At 38.3% G+C, this 16,886-nt stretch overlaps 1 protein-coding gene across 4 annotated transcripts in view; it reads left to right on the top strand.

Annotated features, from left to right (window-relative positions):
• The window catches only part of Uspl1 (ubiquitin specific peptidase like 1), a 38,116-nt gene extending 30,350 nt beyond the window's left edge, over nucleotides 1–7,766 (top strand). For all 4 annotated transcript variants that reach the window (XM_071611570.1, XM_071611571.1, XM_027928924.2 and 1 more), the window contains 2 exons: nucleotides 1,886–2,043; nucleotides 5,693–7,766. In XM_071611570.1, the coding sequence (XP_071467671.1) occupies nucleotides 1,886–2,043; nucleotides 5,693–7,575 (2,041 nt within the window). In that variant the 3' untranslated portion in view covers nucleotides 7,576–7,766. The remainder of the gene's footprint in view (nucleotides 1–1,885; nucleotides 2,044–5,692) is intronic.
• Nucleotides 7,767–16,886: the final 9,120 nt, after the last annotated feature.

Here is a 16,886-nt window from a genome sequence, read left to right as displayed (position 1 = left end):
CTTTTTTTTAAAGTGGTACTGGCAATTGAACCTAGTACCTCATGCATGCTAGGCAAGCACTCTACCAGAGCCACATCCCCATCCGTTTTAAAATTTTTATTTTGAAATAGGGTCTTGCTGAGTTGCTCATGCTGACCTTAAATTTCAGTCCTCCTGCCTCAGCTTCTTTTGTTGCTGGGATTACAGGTGTGTACCATTGTACCCAGCTACGATTTATTTTTCGTGTTGTATTGGGGATTGAACCCAAGGCCTCTTGCATACTGGTCTTGGCAGTTTTTACTTTTACCAACTTACAAAAGAGTAGTTTAGAATGCTTAAAATGTATAAAAAGCATAAAAATCTGGCAAGTGGTCATGTATACATTATCTTAAAACATTTTCCATGTATAAATCACACAAAGGCAGGAAACTGGTGAGACTTCCTAGTGTAGGATTATAAAGAGATTGCTACAGTAACTAGCCTCAGAAGATATTTTGACAGATATTGTATGAGTCCAAAGGAACCAAATATTAGTAATTTTAAAATTTTTTAATAGTAATAAAAGAGGCAGGTGCTTCAAACCTGCATTTGTAGCTTTGTGAACACATCTGTAGTTTTACTGTGAAGTATTAGTTCAAAGACATATACTTCTATATTTTAACATGTGAAATAAAAGTATGTTTAAAACTTGATGGCATGCCCAGCAGCTTTGGAGGCTGAGGCAGGAGTATTGCAAGTTCAAAGCCAGCCTCAGCAATTCATTGAGGCTCTAAGCAACTTAGTGAGACCCTGTCTCAAAATTAAAGTATAAAAGGGCTGGGATGTGGCTCATTGGTTAAGCGCCCCCTGGGTTCAATCCCTGGTTCCCCTGCACGCCCCCCACCCAAAATTGATGGCGTGGTATAATTTAGTGGTATACTTTATAATCATTGATGTCTTGGATTCAGTGAAAATAGTTATGATTTTAAAACAGTGGGAAAGGGTTCAGTGTTACAGTTTTCAGGACTTTGTATTTCTAAGGTTCTCAAATTTTGAGGACTTGATTATTCTTTAACAAAATGACTGACAAGGGATAATTTGCAAATTATCCCTTGTCAGTATGAATAATCTTACATTTTGGACATTGCTTCAAGTTCATTTCAGCTGAATAAATTTTGATAAGCTAAGTAAGTCTTGACAGCTGTTTAAATATTAGGAAAAAGGATATTCAACATTTTTCTTAAATCCTGATAGCTTTGTTAGATTTAGTTATTTGAGGCCCATCTGTGGGTTCTGTTTTCTAGTTTGACATGTTGCAGTATAACAAAAATGTATTTTTGAAAGTTTTGAATATCTTGAAGTTTACAATAAATCAACCAGTATGTTTTAAGTCAAATTTAAATTTTTTTCTAAGTAGAAATTGTAATTTGATAGATTGCTTCCTGAGATGATAGAAAGAAATAGGCCAAATTAATATTTATTTGACTGTCTTAGGTTTAATTACCTTATTTTCATGTGTTGCCTATTCACCTAACAAAAGTAAATAATTTGGGCACTTGATGCCAAAGAACATTCTAAATGATCTGGACTTTTTCCTTTGAATTTTACAAAGTAGCAACCATGAGATTTTCTTTAAGCCAAAGCAACATTGCTGCTCACAGAGCAATTTTTGTTTAATGGTCTGTGTTGCTCTTATTGCATGATGGCTTCCAACTGTCAGTGATAGCAATCTGAAAAGGGTTTAGTGTTACATACTTCTTAGAGCAAGTTCTTCATTTCTAATTAAGGCACACATCTGGAGGTGCTCAAGAAAAATCAGTTTAGTTAGCCTTGAAAGTGTTATGTGTAACTGACTGGTTCACTTTAGACTCTTGCATAAGCTGACACATGGCTTTAAATTTGACTTCTCTTCCCTTCTTCCCCACAGAGTATCTCCCATATTCATGTTGCACTTCGTAGAAGGCTTACCACAGAATGACATGGAGCACTATGCATTTCATTTTGAGGGCTGTCTTTATCAAGCAACATCCGTAATTCAGTACCAAACAAAGAATCATTTTATAACTTGGATTTTAGATGCTGATGGTAAGTATTGAAATGTTTTCTTTTATGATAGTAGGCATGCAAACTAAACTCTGATGGTTTATTTATTTTTTAAAAGGCAACTTATGCTTTGACTTTTTTTCTCTCTTCCCTTGGATTTTAATTTTTCTGCCTTTTTTTCCCTTCTGTTAAAAGTTTGGTTTTAGTGTCCTTCCTAACTCTTCTTTCACATATCTATATGATGCACATTCTTATTTCTTTCTTACATAGAGATCGGATACTATTGTTGGTTTGACGTTTGCTTTTTTTCTGTTTAATATTCTTGCTTTTATTTTTTAAATTACATGTGTTACATGTAATCTGTGTTTAATATAGAAAAATGAATGGTGGGAATTTTAACTTTTTAGATACTTTGTACTTCTAAAAAGAAAGTATATCATACTGAAGATTTTTAATAATGGTAAAAATATTCCTTATATTTTGCTATAATTGTATAAACAAAATAAAAGTGAATGTCTATTTCTAAAACTATTAAACATAATACTGTGTAGCCCTTCTGTTGCTGAAATAGCCATCTGAAGTCCATAGTTGGCCAACAGCTAAAATGTGAAGCCTTTACTTAAGTGACTAAATTTCTCAATGGAAAACCAAATAAATACAGTTCACAAATTTTAGAAGTTCACCCCCTTCCATTTGTTCAGTGTGTTTTACTGCTAGGTGTGTTTTCCTCAAAATGTTCACTTTTGTCTTAAAACAAGATAATTCAATCCCAGTAAAGTGTTTTCAGGCCCTCGGTGAGGAATTACTTTGTTATAGCTGTTTTCTATTGTTTGGGCAATTTTCTTATTTGATATTTTTCTTGGAGGTGGTTTGGAAGGATGATGCAAAACTGTATCACAAAAGCACTTTGCAAACTAAAACTCACATTATTACCTTGAAGTTTTACCCTGCATCAGGCTTTGGATGGAAGTATTGTAACTTTTGGTGTATTCCAGGAAATGAGAAATCCACTTTTGGTACAGTGTGGTTTCCAACTCTGGTGACATATAAGAATCATTTGGTTAACTTATAAAAATTGCCATGCTGTACCCTATATCAACAAATGAGTCTTGGGCATTGGACCCAAATGTCAGTATTGTTTTAAAAGTTCCCCAGGTGAGTGCTTGCTTTGGCAACACGTATACTAAAAAAGTTCCCCAGGTAATTTTGGTATGCATATGGTAGAAAATCATTGATGTAGGCAAGCTGAAGAGTCTCAGAGTTTTAATTGGTAGAGAATAAAAAGTATTCAGGTAGTTTATAGTGTATATCCACATAAACCACATATTTAGGTGAATGATTTTGTTTTTGTTTATTTGAGAGGTTAGCAGATGTGAGTATATCTTGCTTTCTTTTTGGTAAATCAGAGAATTCATATTTCCGTTCTGTGACTTGTCACTCATTTTACTTTGTATTAGATATTATATTTTAATAAGCATTTTAATCTTGTGTTTAATTCTTCTCTTTGGGGAATTTTTTTAATATGTTGGATCTTAGACCTTGTTTGTCGTAGACATTTGTAGTCACAAATGTCTAATGACATGTTGTAGTTACTAACTGATATATCTTAGAAATTGGCCAGTGTATTAGCAACTAAATTGGCCTAAAGTGGTAGTTGCTGAAAGATCTCTTTATGCTTTCTTAACTTTCCCTTTTCCTCATAATTTGAAATTTTTGTTGCAAAAATGATAAATGCATATGTTTAAAGAACAGGGAAAGGAAACAGTGCACTTTCTGTGTTTGTCTCTGAACATATTTTTGCAGTGTTAATACTGTGTTGTCATTTCTGCTGCTAAAATAATATTTTCTAAAATAATGTGCTCCCTTGAAGAAATATAGGGTGGTGGTTTGGGTGCTTAGTTATATTTCTCAAACGTTTTTATACTACATATTGTAGTGTTTGACATCATGCTTTAATACCATGTTTGAGTTTGAAGAAACAGAGTAAGCTACATATTTGGTATGTCAGAATTCCGACACCATTTTTCTTTTTGTGTCTGTTTTCATTTCATATAGATGTATGGGTATTGAGAGATAGAGTGGGAAATCAATAATAAAAGCATAAATAAGTAATTGTTGGCGATTGAAAAGCTGTTACTTATCCAAACCTGTGGTTATCTTTTCTCAGATCATTATGTGTGTAATATGTAAACTATAAATGAATAAACACACCTTCCTGTAACCTTCATCACCTGTCACCATCTGGTCATCTTTATTACTTCTCAGCCATGCTTTGTATTTGTTTATTGTGGTAAAATATAACATAAAATTGACCATCCTAACATTTTTAAAGTTTACAGTTCATTGGCATTAAGTACATTCACAGTTTTGTAGAGCCATCACCACCATCCACTTCCAGAACTTCTTCCTCATCCTAAACCAAAACTCTTAACTCATGAAACATTAACCCCCATCCTCCCTGCAATCCCAGCTCTGGGTAACTACTGTTCTACTCTGTGTTTCTAGGAATTCAACACTCAAGGTACCACATGTAAGTGGAACCACACAGTATTTGTCATTCTATGTATGATCTGTTTCATTTAGCTTGTTGTCAAGGTTCATCATGTAGCGTGCCAGGTTTCTTTTATAAGGCTGAACATTAAATTTGTTTCTTCCTTTTAACTTATGAAATGGTTGCTATGACCACTGGTGGACAGGTATTTAACTCCCTGTTTTCAGTTTTGGGGGGTTTATTCCTACTAAGTGGTATTGCCAAGTCTTAAGATAATTCTGTTTAACTTTTGGAGGAATAACTGGTTGTTTCCACAGCAGCTTCACTATTTTATATTCCCACCAGCAATACACGAAGGTTCCAGTTTCTCCATGTCTCTGCCAGCATTTGCTATTTTCCATTTACTTATTTATTTGTTTGTTGGTAATAGCTCTTCTAATAGTTGACCTTTTTTCCCTTTCTTTTCTGAGGAGTAGTTTAAACTTATTCCTTATTCACACTTTAGTCCACTGCATAATGACTTCTTTTCCTGTCATACCACTAGTTGTGCTGTAAGCAATGAACTCTTTTTTTTTTTTTATTGGTTTTATTTTTTAACTACGCAATGAACTCTTGACAAGGGTTTGTGTTTGTTACTGTAGACTACTCACAGCCCTTAAACTCTTTTGTCATACATTAAATACACTCACAGTTTTGTATAGCTATTAGTATTGATATTAATGATATTGATATCAATTCTCACTTGATAAAAGACTGAAATGAGAAATGAAGCAAATGTTGCTACTGGAGGTAATAAACTATTAATTTGAAAATTCATATATATAAAATAACTTATGCTATTTCTGATTTTCTTGGGTAAATTAGGCAATACTGTATTCTAAACCCCCAAGTTAAATATAAAGCTGTCTTGATTTTATTTATTTTTTTGTTTATTTTTAGTATTTTAGGAAAGAGAATGAACTATTCCAGAAAACTATCCGAGGTTTTCAGTTTTCTGCTTATATTAGTAACTTTTGTCATCCAAATAAGGACTTAAAAATTTGACAGAGAAGACTGGTAACAAGGATAAGGCATTGTTTTAGAGTGATCTCTTTTAGTGGATGGATATTCAGTGATAATAGTTTAAAAGGCCAGAAGAAAGTCAGCCTAGGCTAGTGGTTTGTGACTGTCTAATGGCTGCCTTTCTTTTCCATTCCACAGGAAGTTGGCTAGAATGTGATGACTTAAAAGGTCCGTGTGCTGAAAGGCATGAGAAATTTGAAGTTCCTGCTTCAGAGATACATATTGTTATTTGGGAAAGAAAATCATCCTATGTGACAGATAAGGAAGCTACCCACCTTCGCCTTCCGAAGACTAATGACAAGCACACTTTTGGTGAGAAGAAACCAGCATCTCCAGCATGGTGTTCTGTGGGTGAGGCTGCCTCAGCAGAAACGTCCTCAGCGACTCGCCCTACACATGTATCATCAGTTGTTTCTCATGCTGTTCCACAGGACAAAGCTATAGCTCATGAAGATCGGGATGAAAAAACTTTGATTGACGATATTATTTTACCTTTGACACTTAAAGGAACTATCCAGAAAACTGCCCCAGATTTCCCCATTAACTCCAAAGTTCTCCCATCAAAAAACAAATCTGTGACAGAAAATATAGGGCTTGGCAAAGCAAATACTTTGCCATCTCAAGAATCACTAACGGCTTCTTCAGCATCTAGTCCACGTAAAGAAAAGCTTACCCAAGCGCAATTTGTGGATTTAAGCTTTCCATCACAAGTTGTAAATGTGAACACACAGTCAGTGCAGCCAAATTCAGGAGATACATCAATTACCACGTCTATGAACAGTATTCATTCTACTAGTCATGTACAGGGAATGAAGTCAGTAGAAATTGAGAAGGAGACTGAGTTAAAACAGTTTCTTCCACCAAAAATTGAGAAAATAAAACCGGAACAACTTGCTACATCTCAGGTATCTAATTTGAAGAAAAACACTGTAGCAGATTCTCAAACCGTAATAGCCAAGTCATCACAGAATCAGCCTCCAAAAGAAAATCAGAAGAAACCATTTGTGGGAAGTTGGGTTAAAGGCCTGTTAAGCAGAGGTGCTTCTTTTATGCCACCTTGTGTTTCAGCTCATAATAGAAACACTGTAACTGATTTGCAGCCATCAGTTAAAGGGGCAAATAATTTTGGTGGATTTAAAACTAAAGGTCTAAACCAAAAAGCTAACCGGTTATCTAAGAAAGCTCGAAAGAGTGCAGATAAGTCTCCTCCAGTCTGCAGTCCTCTACCAGGTCCTCTGCCATCAGGTACCACAGCTGTTCATCCGCACACTGGTGGGAACAGCACTTCAGAACTTCTGAAGAAGTGTGAAAGTGCTTCCCAGGGAGTTCACCTCAGCCATGATTCTCACAGAAATGAAAATGGTGTTTCTTCAGCAAACCATGGAGACTCAGTTGAAGGTCAGATTCATAAACTTCGTCTCAAACTTCTTAAAAAGCTAAAGGCAAAAAAGAGGAAATTAGCTGCTCTTACGTCTTCCCTTCAAAGTGAAACACTTCCAAGTGAAAATTTAGAACCCGTGCCCCATTGTGGGTCTCCAAATGACTGTGAATCAATAGAAGACTTGTTAAATGAACTACAGTATCAAATTGATATTGCAGATAATAAATCTGGATGTACCACTATTCCTGTTTCCTCCTATAGTGGTCAAACTCATGAAGAAATTTTAGCAGAATTATTGTCCCCTACAACTATTTCAACAGAGCTCTCAGAAAATGGGGAAACTGACTTCAGATATTTGGAAATGGGAGATAACCCCTTTCCAGTACCCAGTGAATTAAATGATGTTCCCCAGAACACACATCTGAAACAGGACCATAATTATTGCAGCCCTACCAAGGGAAATCAATGTGAAGTTCATCCAGACTCACTAACGAATAATGCCTCCCTAAGAACCTCAAACTTGGAGAGTCCCATGAAGACTGATATTTTCGATGAGTTTTTTTCCACTTCAGCATTAAATTCTTTAGCAAATGACACATTAGACTTACCTCATTTTGATGAATATCTGTTTGAGAATTGATGAGTGCTTGTTAACTCTTTAGTGTAATATTTATTGCTCTTAGAAATACATAACTGTATTTTCAGGTAGTGTTTATACACTGACCTTGTGTTATAACCTTGAATAAAATGTAAGCTGATGAAGGCTTTACCTTTGATTCTGCCCATGAGTCATAGAATCAGTTTTACAAATAAAAATGATCAGGAAATGTGTTTTTGTTGTTGGTTTCATTTTGTACTTGTGGGAGAATGAGGATTTCAGAACATTAAAGATGAAAAGTATTGTTTAGTTCCTGAAGATTTATACAGTTGGGTGCATTAAATTTCTAGATTTTAAGTTTTGGTTAGATTCAGTACAAACACTGCTCATACAGACTGAAGCTGTCATGTGGAGTGAATGAGGTTCCACGGAAGGGCCTGTGCCTGTCTCTTAGAGGAAGAGAACATGACTGCCTCAGTGCTACTCATCTCTTCTGCCTCTCCTCACAATGGATGGCAGGAAACCTGACTAGAACTGTGAGTAATGTTATGTGAGCAGTAAATGACCTGTAACAGGGCAGAGGTAGTCTTTATTTGTGATGTGTGAAACATTTGCACGTTATTGTAAATATACCATCTTTATTCCCAATACATTTATTTCTGTAACCAGAGTAGGACACCAGCTAACAGTTCTGTTATGAGGCTTGCTATATGTTGGATTCTATAATATATGAAGTGTTATTTCATTAAAATTCACCATTCCTGTGAGTGAGACAACTTGTGTCACATTTTACAGAAAATAGTATATAGTCAATGAGTTTTGTGGGGCAGGGATTGAGTAGAGTGGTTATCACAGGGGTTAGAAGTGTTGAGCTTCTCTCTCCAGGTTTCACTTCTCAGGTTTCGTTTAAAAGTTTGAATGCCTGCACAGTGTTCCTGCTGTAGTGATTGGAGTTGAACTCAGGTTGAAAGTGGCACACAGTTTAGGGGTGGCAGGACTTTGCCACAGACTCAGAACTTGGTAATTTATTTGCCAAATTTACTCCCTAAGCTTTCTCTTTTTTTTTTTTTTCTGATTATAAAAGTAATGCATATTTTTCATAAGGAAAAACTAGGTCATTTTAATATCTAGTGCTAATAACCAAATTTTCATGCACATAAACAATAAAAATTAGATCCTATGGGCTGGGGATGTAGCTCCATGGTAGACTGCTTGACTCACATGTACAGGACCCTGGGATCAATCCCCCATATCCCCCCAAATCCTATCAGACTTGTTTGTATGTTAGAGTCTGTAAACAAGTCAGGATGGCGCCTGGCAAATGTTAGAGTCTGTAAACAAGTCTGGATGGCGCCTGGCAAAATGCCAGAGGGAGTGGTTTGTGAAGTAACACCAGCGAGCCATTAAGTGTGGAGATTCCTTATTGGTTGACTGATGTATCTAGTTTATGCTAATTAAGATAAGCTGTGTGGAATGTATATATACCACTCCTGTCCTACAATAAACGGCTTCCACTCCTGTATCAATCTACACAAGTTGTTTGTCACACCCCCCCCCCCCCGCCCGTTATTTTGCTGCAGCCGGACTGCGGCATTTGTATAATGGACATTTTTCCATATCACATAGTTTTGAACAACCTTTTTATAACTACATATTACATTGGGTGGACAACTGTTGTTTTGCTCATCCTTTTTAGATTCTGAGGTGATCTCTACTGTTTTGGTGCTGTTAATTTTGCCACATCAGTTACTATTGCTGATAAATTTTTGCACAGATCCAAGTTTTATTTCTTGGTCAAAAGGTATCCACATTTAAAAAGTCTAATAATTGCTTCAAGGGAGCAACCCTGGCTGTTTTGTTTACATTTCCTTGATTACTACTGAGGTTGAATATTTTCTGTAACTACTGGCCAGTTGAGTTTCAGGAATTGCTCATTCATCTTTCACTTGTATTACCCACTTTATATATTTTCAGATTACTGGTGAGTGCCATACACGGTTGTAAATTTGTAGTAAGGTCATATCTTAGATACTATGTTCCTAGGGGAAGTACAGGGTTAAATTCCTGACCCTCTGGTCATGTTCTTTTTAGCCAATCAGTGATCATGTTTTTTGTATGATTCTGTTCACAGATAACCTTATTTAATTTTAGTACTGATTCATTAACATGGTGCTCATGACCAATGGCACTGTAAATTAAGGCTGAACAAAGTTACCTAACATGGATTTTCTGTCAAGCATATCACAGCTGCCTTATGCTTGGGAATACTAGACAGCACTTCAGCATTGTGCTAGGGGCTATTTCAAACAGGGAAGTCACAAAAATGTGAAAACCAGGGCACTAAGTAGACCTCGAAATTACTTGGTTACAGTATGAGAGCTGAAACACAAAGGCACAGTGTTGAACTTGAGCTGGGAATGTGCATTCAGCAGCTGAACATGTCTACAAGTGACCATGGGAAGCACCACAAGTACTGATTTTAGGGTTGCAAATTTTAGCAAGTAGGTGAATTCACAAATATGGAATTTACAAATAATTAGGATTGGCAGTCCGTGGCACTGAATACTATGGAGAAGAAAAGTGCATGAGTTGGAGAACTATTTTAGACTGGGTGGACTTGGGAGGTTTGTTGAAGGTGGTGACATTGGAACTGAGACCAAGGGAGGTTAGGGAGTTAGTCATGTGACTGGAGCAAGTGTGTGGGGGCAGACTAATACAACAAAATGTCTTGGGAATTCATAAATAATAGAAACATTTCTCAGTTCTGGAGGTTGGGTGGCCCAAGCTTCAGGCACCAGCATATTGGTTGCCTGATGAAGGTACACCACCTGCTTCAGAGATGGCATCTCTTGCAGTATCCTCATATGGTTTAGGGGACCAGAGTAGGTAGGGGCAGTCCCTTCAAGCTCTTTCATAAGAGCAGTAATCCTTTTTGACCTAATCATCTTTTGAAAGAAGACCCCACTTTTTAATACTATTATATTGGAAATTTCAAATTTTGTGGAGGGCCCACTTTAACAGAAATGGGAAAGAGGTGGTATACAGAGTGTGCAGAGGAAGGAAAATCTGAGCATGAGATTAAAGAAGTTGGCAGCACAAGATTTCCTAGGACTTTATGGGCCACTGTGAGGACCTTGACTCATTGAGATTAGGGAGCCATTGGGAGTTTTCAGGCGAGAGGGTAACATGATCATTGAAGTGTAGAGAAATACTACAGTGGTCAGAATAGAAATCCTTGTCAATTACAGTCTCCTTAGGATTTAGAGTAGGGTGATAATTGTGGAGGTATTAAAAGTGGTTGGATATAGCTGGAGATGTAAATCAGTGGTAGAGCTCTTGCCTAGCTCGTTTGAAGCCCTTAGTTCAATCCCTATCTGTGGAAAAAAGAAGGAAATAAAAAGTCATGGGATAGCTGTTCGATTTCAAAGGTAAAACCAATAGAATGTGATGATAGATTGGATTTGGGTTGGAAAGAGGAGTCAAAGATGAATCTCAGGTTTTGTTGCTAAGCGAATGGTTGTGCCGTTTACTGAGATGAGAGACTTGGGAAGGAACGGATTTAAAGGGGGTGAGTTAAGTATGAGATTCCTAATTAGACTCCAAGTGGAGATAATTTAGCAGGAAGTTGGCTGTAGAATGGTGGAGCTCAGGAGAGAAGCAGACACTGGAGGTACTCACTGTGGAATTAATGCATGATCATATTCAATGCCATAATATAGGATGGGGTCACTTAGGGAGTTCAACAGCTCTGGAGAACTTTTAGGGCAGTTGGAGGAAAATCTGATGAGTATGTTACCTGAAGAATGCTTTTTCTCTCTCTCTTTTTAACTAAAAGGAAGGAGTGATTATTTGTCAGATGCTGCTGAAAAGTAGAGTGATATGAGGCCTGGGACTGTTGGTTTTGGCCTTAGAGGAGTCCCTGGTAACTTAATAAGGACAATTCAGTGGAGTTGTGAAACCAGAGTGGTTGGGCCCACAAGGAAAGGGATGAGAAAGTGGAGGTATAGATCCAATTTTTGTAACATTTCCTGGTACCTGGTGGGGGAATGTGAGGTCAAGGTTCTTTGTTATTGTCTGTAAGATGGAAGATATCAAATATGCTTCTAGGTGGGCCTGAATGTTTCCTGGAGAGAATTGTCAAGGGATGTTACAGGTGAAAACAAGCAGTCATGGCAGCAGATTTCTCCAGGGGATGGGATTCAGTGTAGAAGAGGCAAGTGTGACCTTAAGAGCCAGAAGAATTTATCATTTTACTACTAGGGAAGACAGATACGTGAAGACAAACTTTAGGAGACTATGATGAGAAAAAAATGAGGAAGGTCTCTTCTGATGATTTTCTCAGGGAAATGATTAGTTGCTGGGGGTGTGAAGCGAGTAGTAGTTGAATATTGAAGAGATGTTTGAAATATTCAGTCTCTGGGAGAGGAGAGCTAATCCAGCAGTTCATGCAGTGGTCTTGCTAGGCTGTGTGGAGAGCCCACTGGGGATTTACAGTCTTAAATTTAACTGAGACCAGCTAAGATGATGGTGGGGAGCTTTTTGTTTGCTTTGGGTTTTTGTTTGTTTTTTTTTTCCCCAGTTGTTTAGCTGCTCAGGTGTGGGTCGTAGTATGTGAAAATTTGGATTTAGCCAAATGAGAAGAATTGTCAGGCAAAGGGAGCAGAGATGGAGGAATTAAGGTTTCATGCTTGGGTAAAGCCGAAGTGTGGATCTGGAATGTCTCCAAGGCTAATGTCTTTAGCATGTGCTAAAGGCTTGGTCTCCAGCTGAACCCTATTGGGAGGTGCTAGAACCTGTAAGGGATAGGTCCTGGTGGGAGGTCTTCAGGTCACTTCGGTGTGCCCTTGAAGGGGACAATGGGACCATGCCCCTTCTTTTTCCTCTCTCTGCTCCCTGGCCATGAAGGAAACAACTTTGCTCTGCCTCAGGCTTCCACCGGGATGTGCTGCCTCATCACAGGCCCAAAGAAATGGGGCCAATCATCACAGAACTGAAACCTCTAAAATTTTGAGCCAAAATAAACTTTTTTCTCTTTGTAAGTTGATTATCTCAGGTATTTCATACAATAACAAAGCCAGCAGACATAGGTAATGATTATTGCTATGATTAGGAGGCAATAGATTGAAAGGGTAGCAAATCTTGATGGATAGGAGAGTTCAAGAATGCCAAGGCAGAACTAATAGGTAATTGGATTAGAGACAGCAGTCTAGTGATGTAGAGTATGAAGTATGACGAAAGTACCCAATGGAAGTTGGGCGAAAAGTCCACAAGAAGTGAGATCAAGGAATGAAGAGGCTAGAACATGTTGTACATGGGTTATCTTTTTGGAAGACAAAATAATGTAAATGGGTGGAAAGAGAAAACCAGGAGCTAACATCTTCAAGGAAGGACAGTATATAGTCTGATGTCTATGGATTTCACATCTGCATTTTCAACCAGATTAAAAACATTCTCCAAATTGCACAGATCTTTTTCTTGTCATTATTCTCTAAATACTGTAGAACAGCTATTTACATAGCACTTATGTTAGATATGTAATCTGGAGATGATTTAAATGTACGGGAGGATGTGAGTAGGTTCTGTGCAAATACTACACCATTTTATAGAAGGTACTTAATCTGAAGGGAAGTCTGGGAACCAATCCCCCAAGGATACCAAGGGACAACTGTATCGTGCAAATAACAGATGGCAGCAAAAGGAGCAGGAGTTGGTGGTTCAGTGGAAAGATTTGCTTCAAAGGCACTGGAGGGTTATGAGGAGGATGGAGGAACAGTGGTTGAAATAGCAGCAAGGAAGAACCTGGCCCATCTCCAGGTCCAGTGGTGTGTGGGAGACAAACAACCAACACTGGATAGGACTGGAGGGTTAGCCCTCCTGGGGAGAGTCGGATTACCCTTAGCACAGGGCTGGAGGAGATTGTTGATGGAAGTCAAAGTCATGGGAGGTCCTGTTGAGGACAAGCCATGAATTGGCACTGTGGGAGGGTAAGGGGCTAGACAAGAGAGGTTGGGCAGTTGGGTGAGATTAGATGTGGGAGGCCTCCGTTAATAGGGTGACAGAGGTACACACAGTGTGAGTCGTGAGAGCTCTTGGGAATGGAATCAGGACAGGCTGTTCTCATTGTAGCATCCCTCTTGGATTGATGTCTTAGAAAGTTGGAGTGAGGCAAGAAGGGATTCTCTCTTTTTTTGTGTTGGGATTGAACCCAGGGATGCTTAACCACTGAGCCACATCCCAGACCTTTTAATATTTTTTATTTAGAGATGGGTCTCACTAAGTTGCTTAGAGCCTCACTGCAGAGGCTGGTTTTGAACTCACAATCCTTCTGCATCAGCCTCTCCAGCTTCTGGGATTACAGGTGTGCTCCATCACACCTGGCAAGAGAGGAGTCTCCTAAAGACAAATTAGGCACTAGTGTCTGAAGAAGAAGCAGGAGAACTCTATGGACCTCCCCAGTCCTGTGGCAGTTGAATTGAGGGTTATTGATATCAGCTCTACGTATAAAAGATACTTCACTTTCTCTGTTATTTGGCAGTTTGAGTTTCTAGGCAGCCATAATTGTTAATGTTTTGAAATATAGAAGTTTTTTACGTTATTTTAGAATCTTTTGGTATTTTAGCAATGTTTCCATCCTAAATTACAAATATTCACATAGTTTTTTTCTAATGAAACTTGTGTTTTTTTGGCATATGAATTTAATAATTTGGAATGTATTTTGATATGTAACATTTTTTGTTGTTTTGTTTTTTTCTGGTTTTCTCCAAATAGTAAACTTGTTTGAATACAATTTGTTGAATAAATGGTTCTGTAATGATTCAGAACACACCGTTTATGTATCTTTCTTACTTCATATACTAACAACATTCAATTCCCATTATATGTTGCAGTTACTGGGAAATTTTCTTATCAAATGCCATTTGAAAAGTGTAAATACAAGGACTTAATGCCAATTCCCTAGAAGAAGAAAAAAACATGCAAGGAGGAAAGTATTAAATTTTTAGCCAATTTTTTATCCACTTAAGATACCACAAAAATGTCCTAGGCAAGCCTTCAAAAGAGGATGGAAAGTGGAAGACAATGCATTAGAGTTTTGCTGGTGAAACCAACATAGAATGGACTGGCCTCTCCAACCTTAGAGTCTGGGGTCCAAAAGGGGTGTGCTACATCAGGGAGGAAGTGTGCTACATCTGCTAGGAAGCTCATGGCAGCAGAGGTGTAATCAATCTAATGGATTAGAGAAAGTATTCCACAGAAGTGACATTCAAGCAATGACTTCAACTAATGACTTCACTGTGAGCGGTTTCCAGAGGCAACCCTTCAGATGGGCATCCCTGTCACGAAGAGCCATCACCCACAGTTCATAGGCCCGAACAGACCTGCTCAATGAGCTTATCTGGGATGCTGTATTTCTGGCCCTCTTGACTTTTTATTTATTTTTTTTAAGAATTTTTTTTAATATTTATTTTTTAGTTTTCAGCGGACACAACATCTTTGTTTTGTATGTGGTGCTGAGGATCGAACCCGGGCCGCACACATGCCAGGCGAGCGCGCTACCGCTTGAGCCACATCCCCAGCCCCCTCTTGACTTTTTAAATAAAATTTATGGTCAGCCATTGTTTTGGACTGAGTCACAGCACTAGGCTAAATAGACCAGATCAAACCGGAATGGAGTCACCTGTACTAGGTGCTATAAGAGTCTTCCAAAAGGCAGATCACTGCAGCCAATCAGAAGGGGGCCTGGTCTATTTGCGCTCTATGCTAAGACAGTCCTTCTGCTTTAACCCCATGGGAAAAGTTACTGAAACAAACCCATTTTTCTTCTTGTTTCTGATTGCTTTGTCTTTTTTTCTATCTCTAGTACCTATCTCAGCTCATAAGCACCCTCTATTTCATAGATGGGATACCCAATCATTAAGAAGTACATTAGTAATGAGAGCCACCACCCACAATTCACAGGTCCAACTCCATTTGTTGACATTTTGTTTTTTGATACCTTTTCACCACCAAGAGGCTGGCACTCCTAAATCCCACCAGCATTCCCTAAGAGAACTACAGAAGCAAGTGGGGCTGAAGGGCACATCAGGTTCTTCTAAATACAGCACATCCGTGAAAAGGCGCTGATTAGCATCTACAAAATAGCCAAAGTACAAAAGTGACCATAAATCTGGTATTGGTGATATTGAAAATAATTAGTAGATTAAATATAACTACAGAAGAGAGAGGTTGTAAGGAAAAAGAACCCAGTGAAATACTTTAGATCTCAAAATGAAAACGCATTTTCTGTTTAGTTATTGCAGGTACTTCATAGCTGTTCTGTGAGCTTTCCACAGGCTGGGAGGCAGAGATTATCTGAATATGCTCAGGAAGTTCCCGTGATTCTACAAGTCACTTGATAGTTAAAGCCTCCCAAAGCCCCAGGGCAATGTAAACCGGGCCCATTCAGGAGGATGGCAAAAGTTTTGCAGTGGTCAATTGATGTTGAACTGGCTATGGAACTTTTTTTTTTTTTCTTTAGAGAGAGGGGAGAGAGAAAGAGAGAATTTTTTTTTTTTTAATATTTATTTTTAGTTCTTGGGCAGACACAACATCTTTGTTTGTATGGGGTGCTGAGGATCCGCGGAGCGCGCTATCGCTTGAGCCACATCCCCAGCCCCCTGGCTATGGAACTTGTGGTGGACAGAGTCCCTGTGCTTGATAATTAATAGAGAAATCCTATATTTCAAACTTCTACACCAGGTATTAACCAAAGCATCTTTTACCTGATAACATTTATACGAGTTAATTCTAATCATCAGAATTAAATATACTAAGCATAAGTAAACATATAGCTCAGTGAAGTATAAAGAAGCCTTCACTATGCTCACACACATGATAATCTACTCAGCTTTTTACAAAGGCAGTTGAGGATCTCCTTATTTTGAAGTGTGTATTTAATTCATTTGTTTGGGAATAACCATTTTGAGTCATCTTTGGCAGATCAATTTCTTGAGCTGTACCCATAAAGGACTTATATGATCCACAGCCTTTGTCTTATGTTGCCTGGTGAAACCTTCCCATGGTTATATGTACGCACCCAGGGTTCCTTGAGTGGCCCTGCTGCCTTACAGCCCCAAGATGCCCTTACAAGTCCACCCCACTCAGACTCATCAGTTCAGGAGTCACCTCAGGAAACTTCCCCTCACGCCCCTCTTCTGCAAACCACCACACCACCCTGAAAACAGTGGGCTTGTCGCTGACACTGGAATTGAACTCAGGGGGAGTATACACCAGGGCTTTTTTGTTTTTGGCTGTTTTGTTTTTGCTAAAAAACCGTGGAAATGACTCTGTTCCTTGGAGGGGTAACCAAAATGTGG

This window comes from Marmota flaviventris, chromosome 4 (genome assembly GCF_047511675.1).
Source record: "Marmota flaviventris isolate mMarFla1 chromosome 4, mMarFla1.hap1, whole genome shotgun sequence".
In the NCBI taxonomy this organism is placed as follows: domain Eukaryota; kingdom Metazoa; phylum Chordata; class Mammalia; order Rodentia; family Sciuridae; genus Marmota; species Marmota flaviventris.
This window is presented reverse-complemented; position numbering and strand designations above follow the sequence as displayed.